The following is a 15,027-nucleotide window of genomic DNA, read 5'->3' as shown; positions in this document are numbered from 1 at the left end:
CCTACTCTGCTACAACAAAGAATTTAATTGCACTGGAAGTTCTAGTTGTTTGGTTAAGCTTTTTTGTGCTGATTTCTCCCTGCACACTTTGGTTTGAATAGCAAAATCCTAAAAATAACATACGCCTTGAAGGAAGACCAAAAATGAAATCTGGGGATTGCAAGTCAGGTTTTTAATCCATAAATACATCAGGACATAATTCAAGTGAAAGATCCATCCGTATACTTGGGCAAAAGTATCCCTAACCACTGTTTCACCTGGGCCTCCAGACTGAAAGCCAGATCTTATAGAAATTATAGAATCATAGGCTTGATTGTTACAATTGTGCTGTGCCTTTTGCATTCATAAACGGGTCTTAAACACATTTTCCTTAGCATGCAGCTTGTGTGAATATGATATGCATGTTTAGCGTCTAATGTTGCTTCCCCCCCCCCAAGGATTGAAAGAGTGATGGATAACAACACAACTGTGAAAATGGTTCCTATCAAGATTGTACATTCTGAAAGCCATGCAGAGAAGGAAAGTAGGCAGAACCTTGTGAGCACTGTAGAGCCTCCTGCTATACCTAGTGGCTTAGAGAAAGACCAAATTAAAACACTCAGCACTTCTGAACAGTCCTACTCGCGTTTCTGTGCTTACACAAGGCAAGGTGTGGAGTTAGAGCCTGAAAACAAAGCAAGATTGCCTTATTTGCAACCTGTTGAAGCGCTTGGAACCAATTCAAAGGACAGTGACGGTTCCACCCATGCAGTTAGCTACGTGAGGGCCAAAGAAAAGACAATTGAAGACTGGAAATCGGAGGAGTTAGCCAGAGAGATTGTCGACAAGGATAAGTCACTAGCAGATATCTTGGATCCTAATGTGAAAATAAAAACAACAATGGACCTAATGGTGGGAATCTTCCCTAAAGATGAACATCTCTTGGAAGAAGCTCAACAGCGCAGGAAACTTCTCTTAAAAGTCCCTTCACCAAAAGCTGCGGAGGACAAGTGAGTAGTCTTACTTTTCACAAACTGGTGATCTTATTTCCTTTGTTCAGTGCATTCATATATCTGTTTGCAAACTTTTTTTGTTAAGAGGGCTCATATAATGAAAGTACAGGTAGGACCTCCGCATCCACGGATTCTGTAACTGTGGATCTGGCACAGTATGGGATGCGCGGACTCACGTTGAACCAGACTTAGCCCAATCCGAGCCCTCCGGAAGTGACCGGAGCTGGAGGTAGCTATCTGGGCTCTAGACCATCTTCTCCATAGTCATATCTTTCATGATAAGCTTACTAAGCTGTGTGTACCAAGAACCGTAATTTCAAACAATTCTCCTTATTGATTAACAACTTCTGGTGATTATTATGAATTGCAGTTGCCCTTCACCTTGTACGAGGGTTATGTTCCAGAGTTAGCCCATAAACCTAAGAACACATATACTCCAAAGTACTTTGCAAATCCCTGAAATCAGAGAAATGGATATGGACTCTTTAAAAATTACGAAAAGCAGGCAGGAACTGAGGGAACAGTAACTTCATTCTCTTATCTCAGGCTTACTTTCAGTCAAGTATTTAGTGAGTGGAATTGCCTTTGCTATTAAACTGTTGGGTTTTTTTGTGCCAAGTGTTTATAGTCAAATTTGCACTAGTGAACTGTGCCTAAGATGAGGGACAATGGTACATCTAAATAACAGGCTGAGGTTGCAGTCCTCATTTATCTGGGAGTTATTTGTCCGCATTTATCTGGGAGTAAGCTCTATTGACTTTAATGGGTCTGTCTTCTCAGTAGACATGCATAAAGTGGGCTCTGAATCTTTTAATCACAGAGGCATATATGTGAGGAATGTTGTAGTTGATTTGGTAATCCAGTTTTGTGAGTGGAAACTGGTGGTTAGCAATGTGAGGAAGGTTTGTGCAACTTGACTGTGTGAAGAACAGTCTTTAAAAGTATCATCACTGAAGCTGCCAAAATCCACATTGGGACGAACACACCACAACAGTTCTAACGTAGACATTTTTCATGTATACATGTTTGCAACATTTATTTGAAAGCATATCCACAGGTATAAGTAGCATCTGATTATTGGGTAACTGACTCTCAGCCTTCATTGAAGGGTAAACATGAGCACTTAAGCAATTAGGAGTTAATTCTTAAGCTTATTCAAGTGTGGCAGAACTTAATCCTTAAACTAGGGGAGTGACAAACCTAAGTAGAAAATAAGGGCAACCCCAGTACAATCAAGTTGTTAGTCTGCAATGATCAGTTGTATGCATTCTGTATGGCCCACCTCACCCCAGCACTGTCTGTTCTAGTGGCTGTCTCCTAGTGTTCTTTTGCATCTTTTTAGATTGTGAGCCCTTTTGGGAGAGGGAGCCATTTAGTTATTTGATTTTTCTCTGTAAACCGCTTTGTGAACTTTTAGTTGAAAAGCGGTATATAAATACTGTTAATAATAATAATAATAATAATTCTGTATGACAAGTTGTATTTTAACTGCAAAAACTTTTTTTCTTCATTGGTACATCCTGATTTGCTTGTGCTGGATTTTAATTACAAAATGAATCAGCATAATGAACCAGGCCACACCTGGAGTATTGTGTCCAGTTCTGGTCGCCGCATCTCAAAAAAGACATAGTGGAAATGGAAAAGGTGCAAAAGAGAGCGACTAAGATGATTACGGGGCTGGGGCACCTTCCTTATGAGGAAAGGCTACGGCGTTTGGGCCTCTTCAGCCTAGAAAAGAGACGCCTGAGGGGGGACATGATTGAGACATACAAAATTATGCAGGGGATGGACAGAGTGGATAGGAAGATGCTCTTTACACTCTCACATAACACCAGAACCAGGGGACATCCACTAAAATTGAGTGTTGGGAGAGTTAGAACAGACAAGAGAAAATATTTCTTTACTCAGCATGTGGTCGGTCTGTGGAACTCCTTGCCACAGGATGTGGTGACGGCATCTGGCCTGGATGCCTTTAAAAGGGGATTGGACAAGTTTCTGGAGGAAAAATCCATTATGGAATACAAGCCATGATGTGTATGCACAGCCTCCTGATTTTAGAAATGGGCTATGTCAGAAGGCCAGATGCAAGGGAGGGCACCAGGATGAGGTCTCTTGTTATGTGGTGTGCTTCCTGGGGCATTTGGTGGGCCGCTGTGAGATACAGGAAGCTGGACTAGATGGGCCTATGGCCTGATCCAGTGGGGCTGTTCTTATGTTCTTAACCAGCTTTTTTGTGATCAGTCTTAAGCGGGTCTGTCAGATTCATGGCAGATTGGCAAAGCTAATGCTTTGTGACAGGGTACTTGAAGACTTTCGCCATATGGGGATGAGTCAGTAAGGGAAATTTTGTTATGAGTGGTTCATTTCAAACACAAAATATATGATTTAGATGTATGGGAAAAAATTATGCTGTTGGTTGTGTCATTTGAATTTATTGAGAACCTCTCTCTCAGCCAATTCACTTTGGCTGCTGTGTTGCATGAAGAATATACTCTAAGTAACTGTCTGTCAATTAAATTTACTTCCTGCTTTATAAACTCAATGGCAACTCACAGGCTTTTTCACAAGGTTTTTTTTTTTTTTTTTGAGAAGCTCTTTCTATGGGTCATTGATTCCCAAACTCCTACAGGAGAATTGGGAAGTATTTGTGTGGGTGGGGATAGAGGGGGCAGCAATGGCGCTGCAGCGATTGCAGCGCTACCACCACCAAAGAGCTTATTTCTTACCTTGGGGGCAGAGCTGGCCTTTCAGGGTCCTGGAGGCTTGCAGCCCCCTTCGATGTCCTCCGAGACTTCTGTAAACAATCCTTATCTCTGATCAGCAGCTACCTCCAAAATTGGAGGGGGCTGCAAACCTCCAGGACCCTGCAGGAGGCCAGCTCTGCCCCCAAGGTAAGAAATGTCCCTTGGCAGCGGCAATGCTGCAGTCTCTGCAGCGATGTTGCTACCATCGGAGCAGGATCACTTCCCCCCCAAAGGGGAATACCCTGCTTCCAATTCCCCTGGTGGGTTGTGACTCACCAGTTTGGGAATCATTATTATAGATCATTTTATAAACTGCTGCTGTTTGTTTGGTTGCTGAACCTGAGGTCTATAGAAATGTTTCACAAAGTTTTAATATATAGGCATGTCACTGAATTCTGTTTGGAACCATTTCTTCCGTGTCCAGTTAGAAAAGAAAGCCTCTTGAAATTGTAAGGCCCTTATTACAGTAAAGAAGATGGGGAAATCAGTCATGGGCTTTTGTGTGCAAACATTTTCTGCTAAAAACCGTGCCCCACTAGTTTTTGTGTATGGTAGCCTGAGAATGAAATACTGAGATGTCATTTCCAAGCACGTTGTTGCTAATTTTTGCTTCTCATTGCAAAAGGAAGAGGGGTCTCAATCTTCCTTCCTGCTCACTACCTTCTTCCTCTGCTGGCATGTTCAAGGGGTTGTAGTTGAACAACATAGTGATTCTATATGGCACAGATACTTTTAATTGTAGACTCTGCTGCCTTCCTTTTGGGGAGGGGGGCAACAGTGGTGATTCTTGTAAGCTGTATAATGCTGTTCTAAACATTACCATTGAGAAGGGGAGAGGGCAAGCTTGACTAGGCAGTTATCAGATTCTGTGCATTTTCAGTTATTAGAAGGTTATAGGATGATAACATGCAATAATGTTGGCTTACTATGACATGGTTGCTGTTTGCAAAGAGCTGGAAAATACCACCATCACCTGTGAAATTGAGAAGGAAAATATGGATGGTAGTACTATTCAATGAACGGACAGTATAGCACTACTTATGGAATGAAAAGGTAGAGAATATAGATGGTTTTTGATAACAGTGGTGGACATTTGTAGACTATGTAATCAAACAGAAATCTCATTCTAGTGTCAGTGTCATTTTTCCAATATGTGGCAGAGGGATTTAAATATGAGAATTGTTGCCTTTTACATTCATGAAAGCAATATGGACACATCTACTTGTTGTGTTTTTTCCATTTTCTTAGTATGAAAAAAATGTTGTAAATATATATACCTTTTAAATCTGTGCATCTTTTATTGTAGTCCTATGCAGTCCTGTGTGGACCAGGATGGTCCTGTGGTTTGGAAGTTGGACTTGGACCTTGGAGATCGAGGTTCAAATTCCCACTCAGTCACAAAGCTTCTGGGTGACCTTGGGCTAGTCACTCTCTCAGCCTAACCCACCTCACAGAGTTATAGTGAGGACAAAAGGAAGGAAGGAAGGAAGGAACTATGTACTGAACTCCTTGGAGGAAAGACAGTATAAAAAAGTAAAAAATAAATTAATTGGGGAATAATGCCCAGGAGGTTTGGTGGGACTTGCTGTACTTCCAAATAAATATGCATTACTATCACAAAAATTGCTACCATTTCTGTTTTTATTATATTCTTCCCTTTTTATCTTTCACATTTTCAGTGAAGTAGTTTTTTTCAAAAGTTCCATTACATAATAGGGCCTCATAGACATTAGTAATACTGGTAAAGACACCCAAGCACACTGTGTTTTTTTTTTTTTTTTGCTAGAAGGTGTTCTTATAGGATTATATAGTCAAGGCTAATGAATACCCCAAAGAGGTTTAAATGTTGCCTTCCCAGCAACACCCATGTAATCAAAGATCATGCATGGACACCTAAGTACTGACACAGAATATCAATTACAAGGCAAAACAGAAAGCAGCACTTGAGGCAAATGTTTTTGTAGATTCTTTTAATTGCCTGGTTCTCTAACCAGGTTCTGAGAGTGCCAAAATGGCATAGTTATTTTATGCAAGTTATTAGACCTGACTGTCTCCATTCTTAGGAATCCTTTTCCTAACCCTACAATTTACTTCCTGCAAACAGTATTTCAAAACAATTGCCATCTTCCTGTCAAACATGCAGAATGTCAGGAACTTAATTAAAAGTGGGTGGTGTTTTCTTTTTAACTTTTTCTTAGGAAAGAGGAGCCGATTCTACCTTCGGCCATCCCCCTGACAACCAATTCTACTTACTATAGCACATCGGCACCCAAGGCAGAGCTGCTGATTAAGATGAAGGATATGCAGCAGCAGCAAAATGAAGAAGATTCTGAGGATGAGCTAGACCACGATTTGTCAGAGAAGAAGGTAAGCTTACGTTCGTTTGTGTTTTGTTCCCTGGGACCTCTTGCTACAATCAGTCCAACAGAAGTAAACATGGTCAGAGTAAGTAACGTGGGATGGCAAGCACTGGCAACACACTGGCATCCCTGCACACACGAGATGAAAAGACATGTTTGCCTCAGAAGTAACACATTTTAAATTCAATTAAATGGGTTAACAGGGGCCAGAGCAGAGATAGTACTGCCAGTTTGGGGCACAGAATGAGCTAGACAGGACAAAACCCTGTCCATCTATTAACAAATCTGAGATTGAAGTCAGATTGTGAATTGTTGTCCTGTGATGATGGTAAGACCCATCATATATTGTATACATTTTTGTGGGCTCCCAAAAATGGTGATCACAGTTTTTACTAGGAAGAAAATATATTTTGTTTTGCACTAGGTCTGGTTTACTGCAATGTCATGTATATGGTCTAGCGCAGGGGTTTTCAAAATACGGCCCGGGGGCTACATCCAGCCCACCATAAGATTTTATCTGGCCTGCAGCAACATTTTTTGTCAGATGTTTGACAATTTTTGCAATGTTAATGTTTGAAATTTTAACCCATTATATATTATTTGTCAGTTAAAGTGTGGCATTGTGTCTTTGTAATTGTCACATTTTGTTCTAAATCATATTGTGCTGATTACAAAAAAGATCCAAATAAAACTCATTCATTTTAAAAATTCATTCATTTATAAAACTTATTTTTGGGAGCCCACAATTGTATAAAGTATACGATGAAGCCCTCATACCGAAAAAATTTGGAGACCCCTGGTCTTGAGCTTCTGTTTTTAATATTTCAAATTCTCTCTGTGGGCTGGTGTATGTGTGCATGTGTATGAAGGTCTGAATGTAGAAACGTAGCATTCTCATTGGTAAGACCCAGGGGCACTGGAATTCATAAAATATAATTGCTCTGCTTTTGCAAACCATTAAATGAGAAATAGCAAGATATCACAAAATTAGTACTATTTCTTTTTCTTCCTTTCTCTCCTCTCCCCCCCCCCCCCCCGCATTTTCACATCTTTCAGTGCAACTGAATTTTAATTTTTGACAAACTAACAGCTCATTGCAAGAGTAAGGAACTGCTTGTCATTTAGATGGAATTCTCAAAATCTGTAGAATCCCATGAGTTCACCAAGCATTAAAATAAAATGCAAGAGTTACTGAACTGTAAAACACACAAGCTACACTAGACTTTACGTTTTTCAGCAGCTTAATGCAACTGAACAGCCGTAATACTCTAAGTACATTTTAAATAATACTGTAGAGTTTATCCATATTGATGTGTGTCAGATGTTAAAATAGTACAGTCATTAAATCACACTGGATCCTAGATAAAGCTTCATTTTGTCCCTGGTAATCCATATCAAACTCCATATGCATATAGCAACAAAAAAAAATCAGATTAGTCAGTCTAATCAGAGTATATATCAGTAGAACTGATATATTTATATACAACTGATATATAGTAAAACTGATAGATATCTAAACTTTTAGACACCCAGTTTACTCCCAATCCAGATTTATCTAATAAACTGTGCAGAATTAAAACATAATTTGGAAGCTTTAAATGGCCCAAGCTTGCTGGATCTCAGATTTAATTGTTTCTTCCTTTGGTGGCCAGTGAGTATACTTATGTTGCATGGCCTGGTATAATAGTGAAAGAAATTAAGGATGTGTAGGTTGAAGTAGTTAGTTTAGTTTCATTAATTTCTCTAATGAAAACCATATTTACAATGCATCAGTCTGTAAGACTTTGTGTTTTCTTTTGTTGCAGCAGTCTAGTAAATTCTAGAATCTGTCCTGTTAGTATTTGCGAGTGATGTAAAACAGAATACAAAATAAATATTACTTCCCTGTATTAGAAATGATCACTTGAGCTCTACCTGGCTCCCTTCAAAGTTGTCAGATGGCCATGCTTCTCAGCCTTTTCCTCTACCCACTGTTAAATACTCCAGCAATGGAGGTTGTGCACTATGCACAGTCCTGCTCAAAACATCCTTGTTTCCATATCATGCTCAGAGAGACAGTTTCACTGCTCCAACTCGTGGCACCATCCACAACTAAATGGAATATTGTTTCTTCTATGGAGCTGGGAGGTTGTGGCATCAATTTTATCTAATAAATTTCTTGCTTTTTTCATACTTAGCAAGAGCTTATAGATAGCATAAGTCGAAAGCTGCAGGTACTACGAGAAGCTCGAGAAACCCTTCTAGAAGACATTCAAGCTAACAACCTGCTTGGAGAGGAAGTGGAGGCCATTGTCAAAGAGGTCTGCAAACCTAATGAGTTTGACAAATTCCGGATGTTTATTGGAGACCTAGACAAAGTGGTCAACCTCCTGCTGTCACTTTCTGGTCGGCTAGCCCGGGTAGAAAATGCCTTGAACAACTTGGATGAAAATGTCTCTCCTGAAGAGCGGGTAAGGCAACATACTGTGTTACTGTTATATTTAAGAAGCTGCCATATGATTTTGCCCTTTTCATTACAAATGAATTTTCTCAACAATTTGAATAAATCTAAGCGTTCAGGAACTTGAGAGAAAAGCTCCAAAATTGGAAAATTAGCCTAAAATGAAAAGATGTTGTACAGAGCAATGTCAAAAATCCTAGAGTTTGAAATGATGCACTGATTTGAAGCAGAGCACTACCAACAGGCTTGCCATGTTTTAAAATGTCATTTGCATTATGAATGCCATAAGATTCAGGATTCTGCTCTGAAATTTTCTTATTTGCTGAGATACACTCAGACTGTCTTTTACTTCCTTAAAAATGGAAAGAATCATACTACAAAAAAATTAAAGCTAAAGTAACATAGAAAAAATTGATAAATAGAAAACAATCTCATGTCATATCTTTGAGAGAGGAAAAAAAATGCATTAATTTTAACAGTAAACCACATCCCTGAACATAAAAGGCAAGTTTCTTAATAATTGAAGATCCAAGCAACAGAATGAGAGAACATAATTTTAGACCTTCTTTTTCAACTTTTTCCTTTTGTCAATTTTTTTGCTTTTGCTCCCCATCAATATTTTTTCCTTTTTCATTGTTTGTTTTTTGCACTTCACTGAATATAATTTAAATATTAACCTTTAAATACTCACCACTGTTGGATGTCCTTTCTGTGATTGTGATCTTAGTCCCTTGATAAATGCACAAGCAAATGAGTGTGTGCAATGGTGCTTTGAAAAACCAGCTGATCACATCGCACCGACTACAGATTGGAGACAGATGTCAAAAGCCATACTGCTCTGGAATGGGATTAGTAGTCTTAACTTGCATTGGATCTGAGCTCACCAAAGCTAAGCATTGTAGAGTCCCCTCTATTTCAGTGTGGGGGTTGGGGGTTAAGCACATGCAAATTGAAATCAATATAATTTAAGTCTGATACACCCTTGCATGAGAATTATATCTATGAAGGAGGGACTCTAGCTCAGAGGTTGACTTCATGTATTGCATGGAGAAGGGCCCAGGTTCAATCTCAGGCTTAGCATTTTGAGTTGGGTTGAAAAAGACCATCATCAGAAACCCTGGAGAGCCACTAAAAGTCAACATAGATGCTACTGAGCTCAATAATTAAGAGAGCCACATTCTACAGTGCAAATATTTGTACCTGAAGTTTCAAAAGGGATTCTCTTCTATGTTTGTGATTGACTTTGCTGTGAGTAGGTTTCCTTTCACAAGTTTCATCAGAACTGGGTAGCAGTGAAATCACACTCAGTTAGAGAAATGTTTACAACTCTTACTTTTAATAGGTTGTATTTGAGTGTTTCCAGCATGGATTCATAATAAAACTGACTTGACTTCTACCATCGATTTGTCTTTTAAAGTGATTGTCTTCTCTGTAAAAATGAATGATTTTGCTCTCTTCCTTTAAAGCGGGTGTTGGTGGAGAAGCAGAAGCTGCTGACTCAGCAGCATGAAGATGCAAAGGAGCTGAAGGAAAACCTGGATCGAAGGGAACGTATCGTATTTGACATTTTGGCCAACTACCTGAGTGATGAAAGCCTGGCAGATTATGAGCACTTTGTCAAAATGAAGTCAGCTCTCATCATTGAGCAGCGAGAGCTAGAAGACAAAATCAAACTTGGGGAGGAGCAGCTCAAGTGTCTGACTGATAGTCTCCAACCGGAAAGGTCCAAATGACATTTGCCTCGGACTTGCAAACTAGAAAACTTAGATGGCATTTCCAAGTATGCAACTCCTCTGACCTCTAGGAGGAGCCATTCAGAAGAAAAAAAACCAATGTCATATTAGCAATAATGCTGAGATTTTGTTTCTATATGGTTGGTGTATTTGCATTTTTGGAAACATTTTTAAGTCTCTTTGGCTTTTCTTTCACAGCCTTTAGAAACCTCTGCAGACATTAGATTCTGTGTTTCAGGTTCAATATATTTGGGAATCGACTGCAGTTGTGCACAATATGCAGTTTTGCTGTTTTTTTTAAGGAAACAATGCATGTGTAGTTTCTTGTTCTCTTGAGATCCACTCAGACTGCTGTGGATCCCAAAAGTTAGCAACATTCAGGACTCTTGATTTTAGGGACTTTAAGAAATACAGCCATATCAAACAGAGAGAACACCTTCATATTGTCTGTCTAATATTGTATTCAGGTTGGTAAGATGTAGTGGCATTTTTGTGTTTGCACATTGGATGTGTGTGTGTGAGAGAGTGAGAGAGAGAATTTTTTGCTTTTCAAAAAATTATGTCAAAACTATTTGTACAAGCAGACCTTTCAGCAACTCTGTGATAACACTGCCCCCAGACACAGTATGTTTGTGTGGCAATGTGATTTTTAAATATTGTGGGGGAGGGAGTTAATTTTCATCTGAAGGTAAGCTCTGTTGTCTTTTATGAATGGGGTGGCTAAGGGTCTAGCCCTTTGATATGAGCAGATCTGTAATGCAAGGCAAAACTAGTGCCACTTGCCTGAAATCAGTGGATCATGCTTTAAATTAGTAGAAAATGCGACATATCATTAACTTTTTACCCTTCATCTGCATAGCTTTGTTTTTACATGCCTCATGTCTAATATTGCTATTTGTCTTACATCATTCCTTAGTTTTACTTTTGTACTTGTGAGTAGTAAGAGTTGCATGCCTCCTACATTTGTGTGTGTGCGAGCATGTTTCTGGGGAAGCCATGTATTTGCACTGCCATCTAATAACACACTATCATATCATTAAAATACCACTAAACTGTTCGGTAAACAGGAAGGCATGCTTATGACCTAATCACATAAGGGGTATTCCCTTGTAATAAGGGATAAAGGGAAATTTTACGTTTTCCTATATAGGCTATTTGAAGTTCTACTGAGAATTGAAATGAATCTGCACTTATTCTTGAACCACCTTGTCATAGTGCCCTGTTTGGGTACTGAAACTAATTTAGCCATTACAAAAAAAGTGAGATAATTCTCAGTATTTCCCTTGTGAGTGTGGACAAATGTATCTTTGTTCCTCATCACTGAGGTAAATTAAATAAAAACAATAAAGAAAATTGTTGGATATACAAGGTCTTAATCATTTCCGCCTAATGAAGTGTTTCAAAAGCATTCTTGAACTCTTAATGGGACTTTCTCCCCTACTTATGTGTGCTTACTTGAAATAACCCAGGTTAGCACTTCCAGTAGCCTATATCAGTGTCATTCCTTTAAAAGACTACTTGGAAAATTGATCCCAGGTTTTTTCCAACCTTTTATAAGATGTCTGACAAATTCTCATCAACATTGAATGCTGCCACATCTAACCAATTGGAAAATTGATTCATTTTATCCTGAAATCTGAAATTTAAATATGGCCAAGTAAAAATAAATGATTACAGTTTATTTCAGTCAGGTGTAAGCTTTTATCTGTGACTTTTTTATTTTTAAAGACTGTTGTATTCATTCTGGTTATGTATGTGAACTCCAAATATGATTTCAATATGCGTGTACTTTGAATTAAATCATATAATTCTTATGAAGATAGCAATATGGAGATTGTTATATATTATCCTTTTCACAATGTGGTATTTAATCACCAGCTTGAACCTGGCCCCTTCTCTCCTTCTCTTTTTAAAACTTGGTGGGGTTTTTTTGGACAGGCTCTTTGAAAGGGACCAGAAGAGGGATTCTTCCTACTGATGTATATAATTCTATAAATAACACTATCGTTGCTTTGTAAGAGAGAGGATCTGGTGCTAATGTCTTGCCTTTGGCATTCATAGGTAATTGATTACTACTTTGCCTTATGTGTCATTTGCAATTTTTAGACCTTTTTGTATAGTGAAAAATCTTTCAGATTTTTTTCCAGTTGTCCCTTTTCAGTTTGCAGTCCTAAGTAAAAGCATACATAGAATTCTTGCTTGTTGCTTAAATTCATATCTATGTCTTGTTTGACCAAGGGAAATAAACTGAATATTGTGTTTCAAAGTACTGAACAATTGTTAATTTTTGTCATTTATGTTGATATCTACATAATATTCATGCACAGTCTGATTCCTTTTCTTAGAAAGAGGAATATATGCATCTTAATTTGATTTTGGATCATGATTTTCTTTCAGAGTTTTCTCTCTTCAGATTAAAGCTTAGATCTTCTGCAAACTCTGCTTCCACATAAACAAGGTTTTATGTGAGGTAAACAAGCATAAACAAGCTCTTGAGGGAAGATTTTTTCCCCCAATGTGAATTATAAGTGTCACAATCATTCAGTACTCTTGACAATCTGAGGGCTGGTTTCCAAACCAATGGCAAAGTAACATCAGGGCCACCCCTTAGCCCATATAACGTCCTTGTGTATATTATAAAAAGGCACCTTTTGTGTACAGTAGAAAAAAGTGTCCATCCTCCCTGTCAAGAGTGATATTCCACCAGCGTTCTTCTACCTTCTTGTGTGAATGGCTCCCCCTTAGACATTGTGACATTGTGTACACAACTGTACACGGCAGCCCCAAGTAACCCTTTCTGCCATGCTCGTGAAGGGCTGAGCCATCCTTTCTAGTCTTGCCACAGTGTTCTGAAAGGATAGCAAACACCTGCAGATTATGAAAAAAGAAACAGCGATAACGTTATGTACATTAGAGGTCCAGAGTGTACTGGAAGAGTTGAAAGAATATTTTTTTTTTTTTAAAAAAAATTGTACCTCACCCTTCCATTCTTGCAGGGCTGCCACACATACTTACTAAAGCAGCAAATCACAATCCTTAAGTAAAAATTTAAAATATCTTCATATAAAAACAACCAATGCCAATTCTCTCCCAAAAACTCCTTTTACTTGAGCATTGGGACATGTACTGCATTTGCAAATAGTTCTGGAAAGATACCTATTTGCTTCATGAAGGGAAATACAGGAACTACAGTGGTGCCTCACATAACGAAATTAATTCGTTCCGCGAGTCCTTTCGTTATGCGAGTTTTTCGTTTTGCGAAGCGCGTTTTCCCATAGGAATGCATTGAAATTTAATTAATGCGTTCCTATGGGCAAGAAAAGTCAGAACAAAGTCAAATTTGGTTTACAAAGTGTTTATTAAGTGCTCTTTAAAGGCATACATACTGTACTGAGGATTTCAAAAACGGGGGGGGGGGATACTGAGTGGGGAGCTTGAAGGCTGTAATCCTGTGTACACTTTCCTGGGAGCAAGCACAATGGGACTTACTTACATAAACTGACATGAAGATCCTCCCCTTACTAGGGTGAATGGGATCATAAACTCACATGAAGATCCTCCCCTTACTAGGGTGAACGGGATCATAAACTGGCATGAAGATCCTCCCCTTAAAACAAACCAAAACAAACCCCCCCCCCAAATTTGTCTTGCGAAGCATGGGTCATAAAAATTTGTTGTGCGAGTTACCAAACTTCGCCAAACGCTTTCGTTCTGCGAGTTTTTCGGTGCGCGAGGCATTTGTTATGCGAGGTACCACTGTATATGGATTTTGTACTGGAAACTTTTCATTAACAGTTTGCTTGTGCAATGCATACTATATAGTACATTTTGCTCCTCGGAACCAAAAAACAATGCAGTGAAAGGCTGGATCATGTCTCCTTCCTGCTGGAGTACGACACTGGTGTTTGTAGTGTATAATTTTGTGTTAAATAAAGGCTGAGAGGGAAATAGTACACTGGTTTGATGGATGTTTTTGTACTCAAGTTAAGGGTTGGAACCACAGTGACAGACTAAGAATACAGCAGCACTGAGCAAGCAAGCAGACAGAGTAATCTGTGACACTTCGCTTCTTGGGGGGAAGAGAGTGTGAGGAATTCACTTGCCTCAGCAGCCACCTTCCCTTCCCTCATACCCTTGCCTGTGTTTCTCTCCCTTCTCCACCCTTTTTTCTTAAGTATGTGCATGCATACTCCCTGTACACGAGAGCATTTCAGAGTGAATGGAATAGTTCCAGAGCAGACTGCCAAATATATGTTCTGCATTCATGCGCTTTCCTGCCTTCTTCTGCTCACTTTCTTAGAATACTTTACCCTTCAGGAATCAACTTTTGGAAGAAATGTACTTCTTCATAACTTGGAGTGCCTCTGGGCCTGCAACAACGGTCCTCTTATTTGCTGGTGGCCATTTTTGGTACCACCAAACCCAAGGTCATTTACTTTATTGTTATTGGAAACAATGAGGATGCTATTTCTGAAAACATCAATTTATGTAGATCGATGGTTCTCAAACCTTTTAGCTCCAGGACCCACTTTTTATAATGACAATTTGTCGGGACCCACCAGAAGTGATGTCATTAACTTAGAAGTGATGCTGTGGCCGGAAGTGATATTATCAAGCAGGGAAATTTTTAACATCCCCATACAACAAAATAAAATCAATTAAGTAAATTAAAAGTTTACAATAAGTATGGATTAAAAAATTTATTTAAAATAATCCTCCTAACCCTCTCAAGTAGTTGCTGATCTGTTTAAAAAAAAT

General features: G+C 38.9%; 1 protein-coding gene across 2 annotated transcripts in view; it reads left to right on the top strand.

Moving 5' to 3' along the window:
- SHROOM2 (shroom family member 2) overlaps positions 1–12,535 on the top strand; it is a 143,219-nt gene extending 130,684 nt beyond the window's left edge. For both annotated transcript variants that reach the window (XM_066621617.1, XM_066621616.1), the window contains 4 exons: positions 438–989; positions 5,935–6,103; positions 8,274–8,546; positions 10,003–12,535. In XM_066621617.1, the coding sequence (XP_066477714.1) occupies positions 438–989; positions 5,935–6,103; positions 8,274–8,546; positions 10,003–10,269 (1,261 nt within the window). In that variant the 3' untranslated portion in view covers positions 10,270–12,535. The remainder of the gene's footprint in view (positions 1–437; positions 990–5,934; positions 6,104–8,273; positions 8,547–10,002) is intronic.
- The last annotated feature ends 2,492 nt before the right edge of the window (positions 12,536–15,027 follow it).

The sequence above is a fragment of the Tiliqua scincoides genome, chromosome 3 (assembly GCF_035046505.1).
Source record: "Tiliqua scincoides isolate rTilSci1 chromosome 3, rTilSci1.hap2, whole genome shotgun sequence".
In the NCBI taxonomy this organism is placed as follows: domain Eukaryota; kingdom Metazoa; phylum Chordata; class Lepidosauria; order Squamata; family Scincidae; genus Tiliqua; species Tiliqua scincoides.
This window is presented reverse-complemented; position numbering and strand designations above follow the sequence as displayed.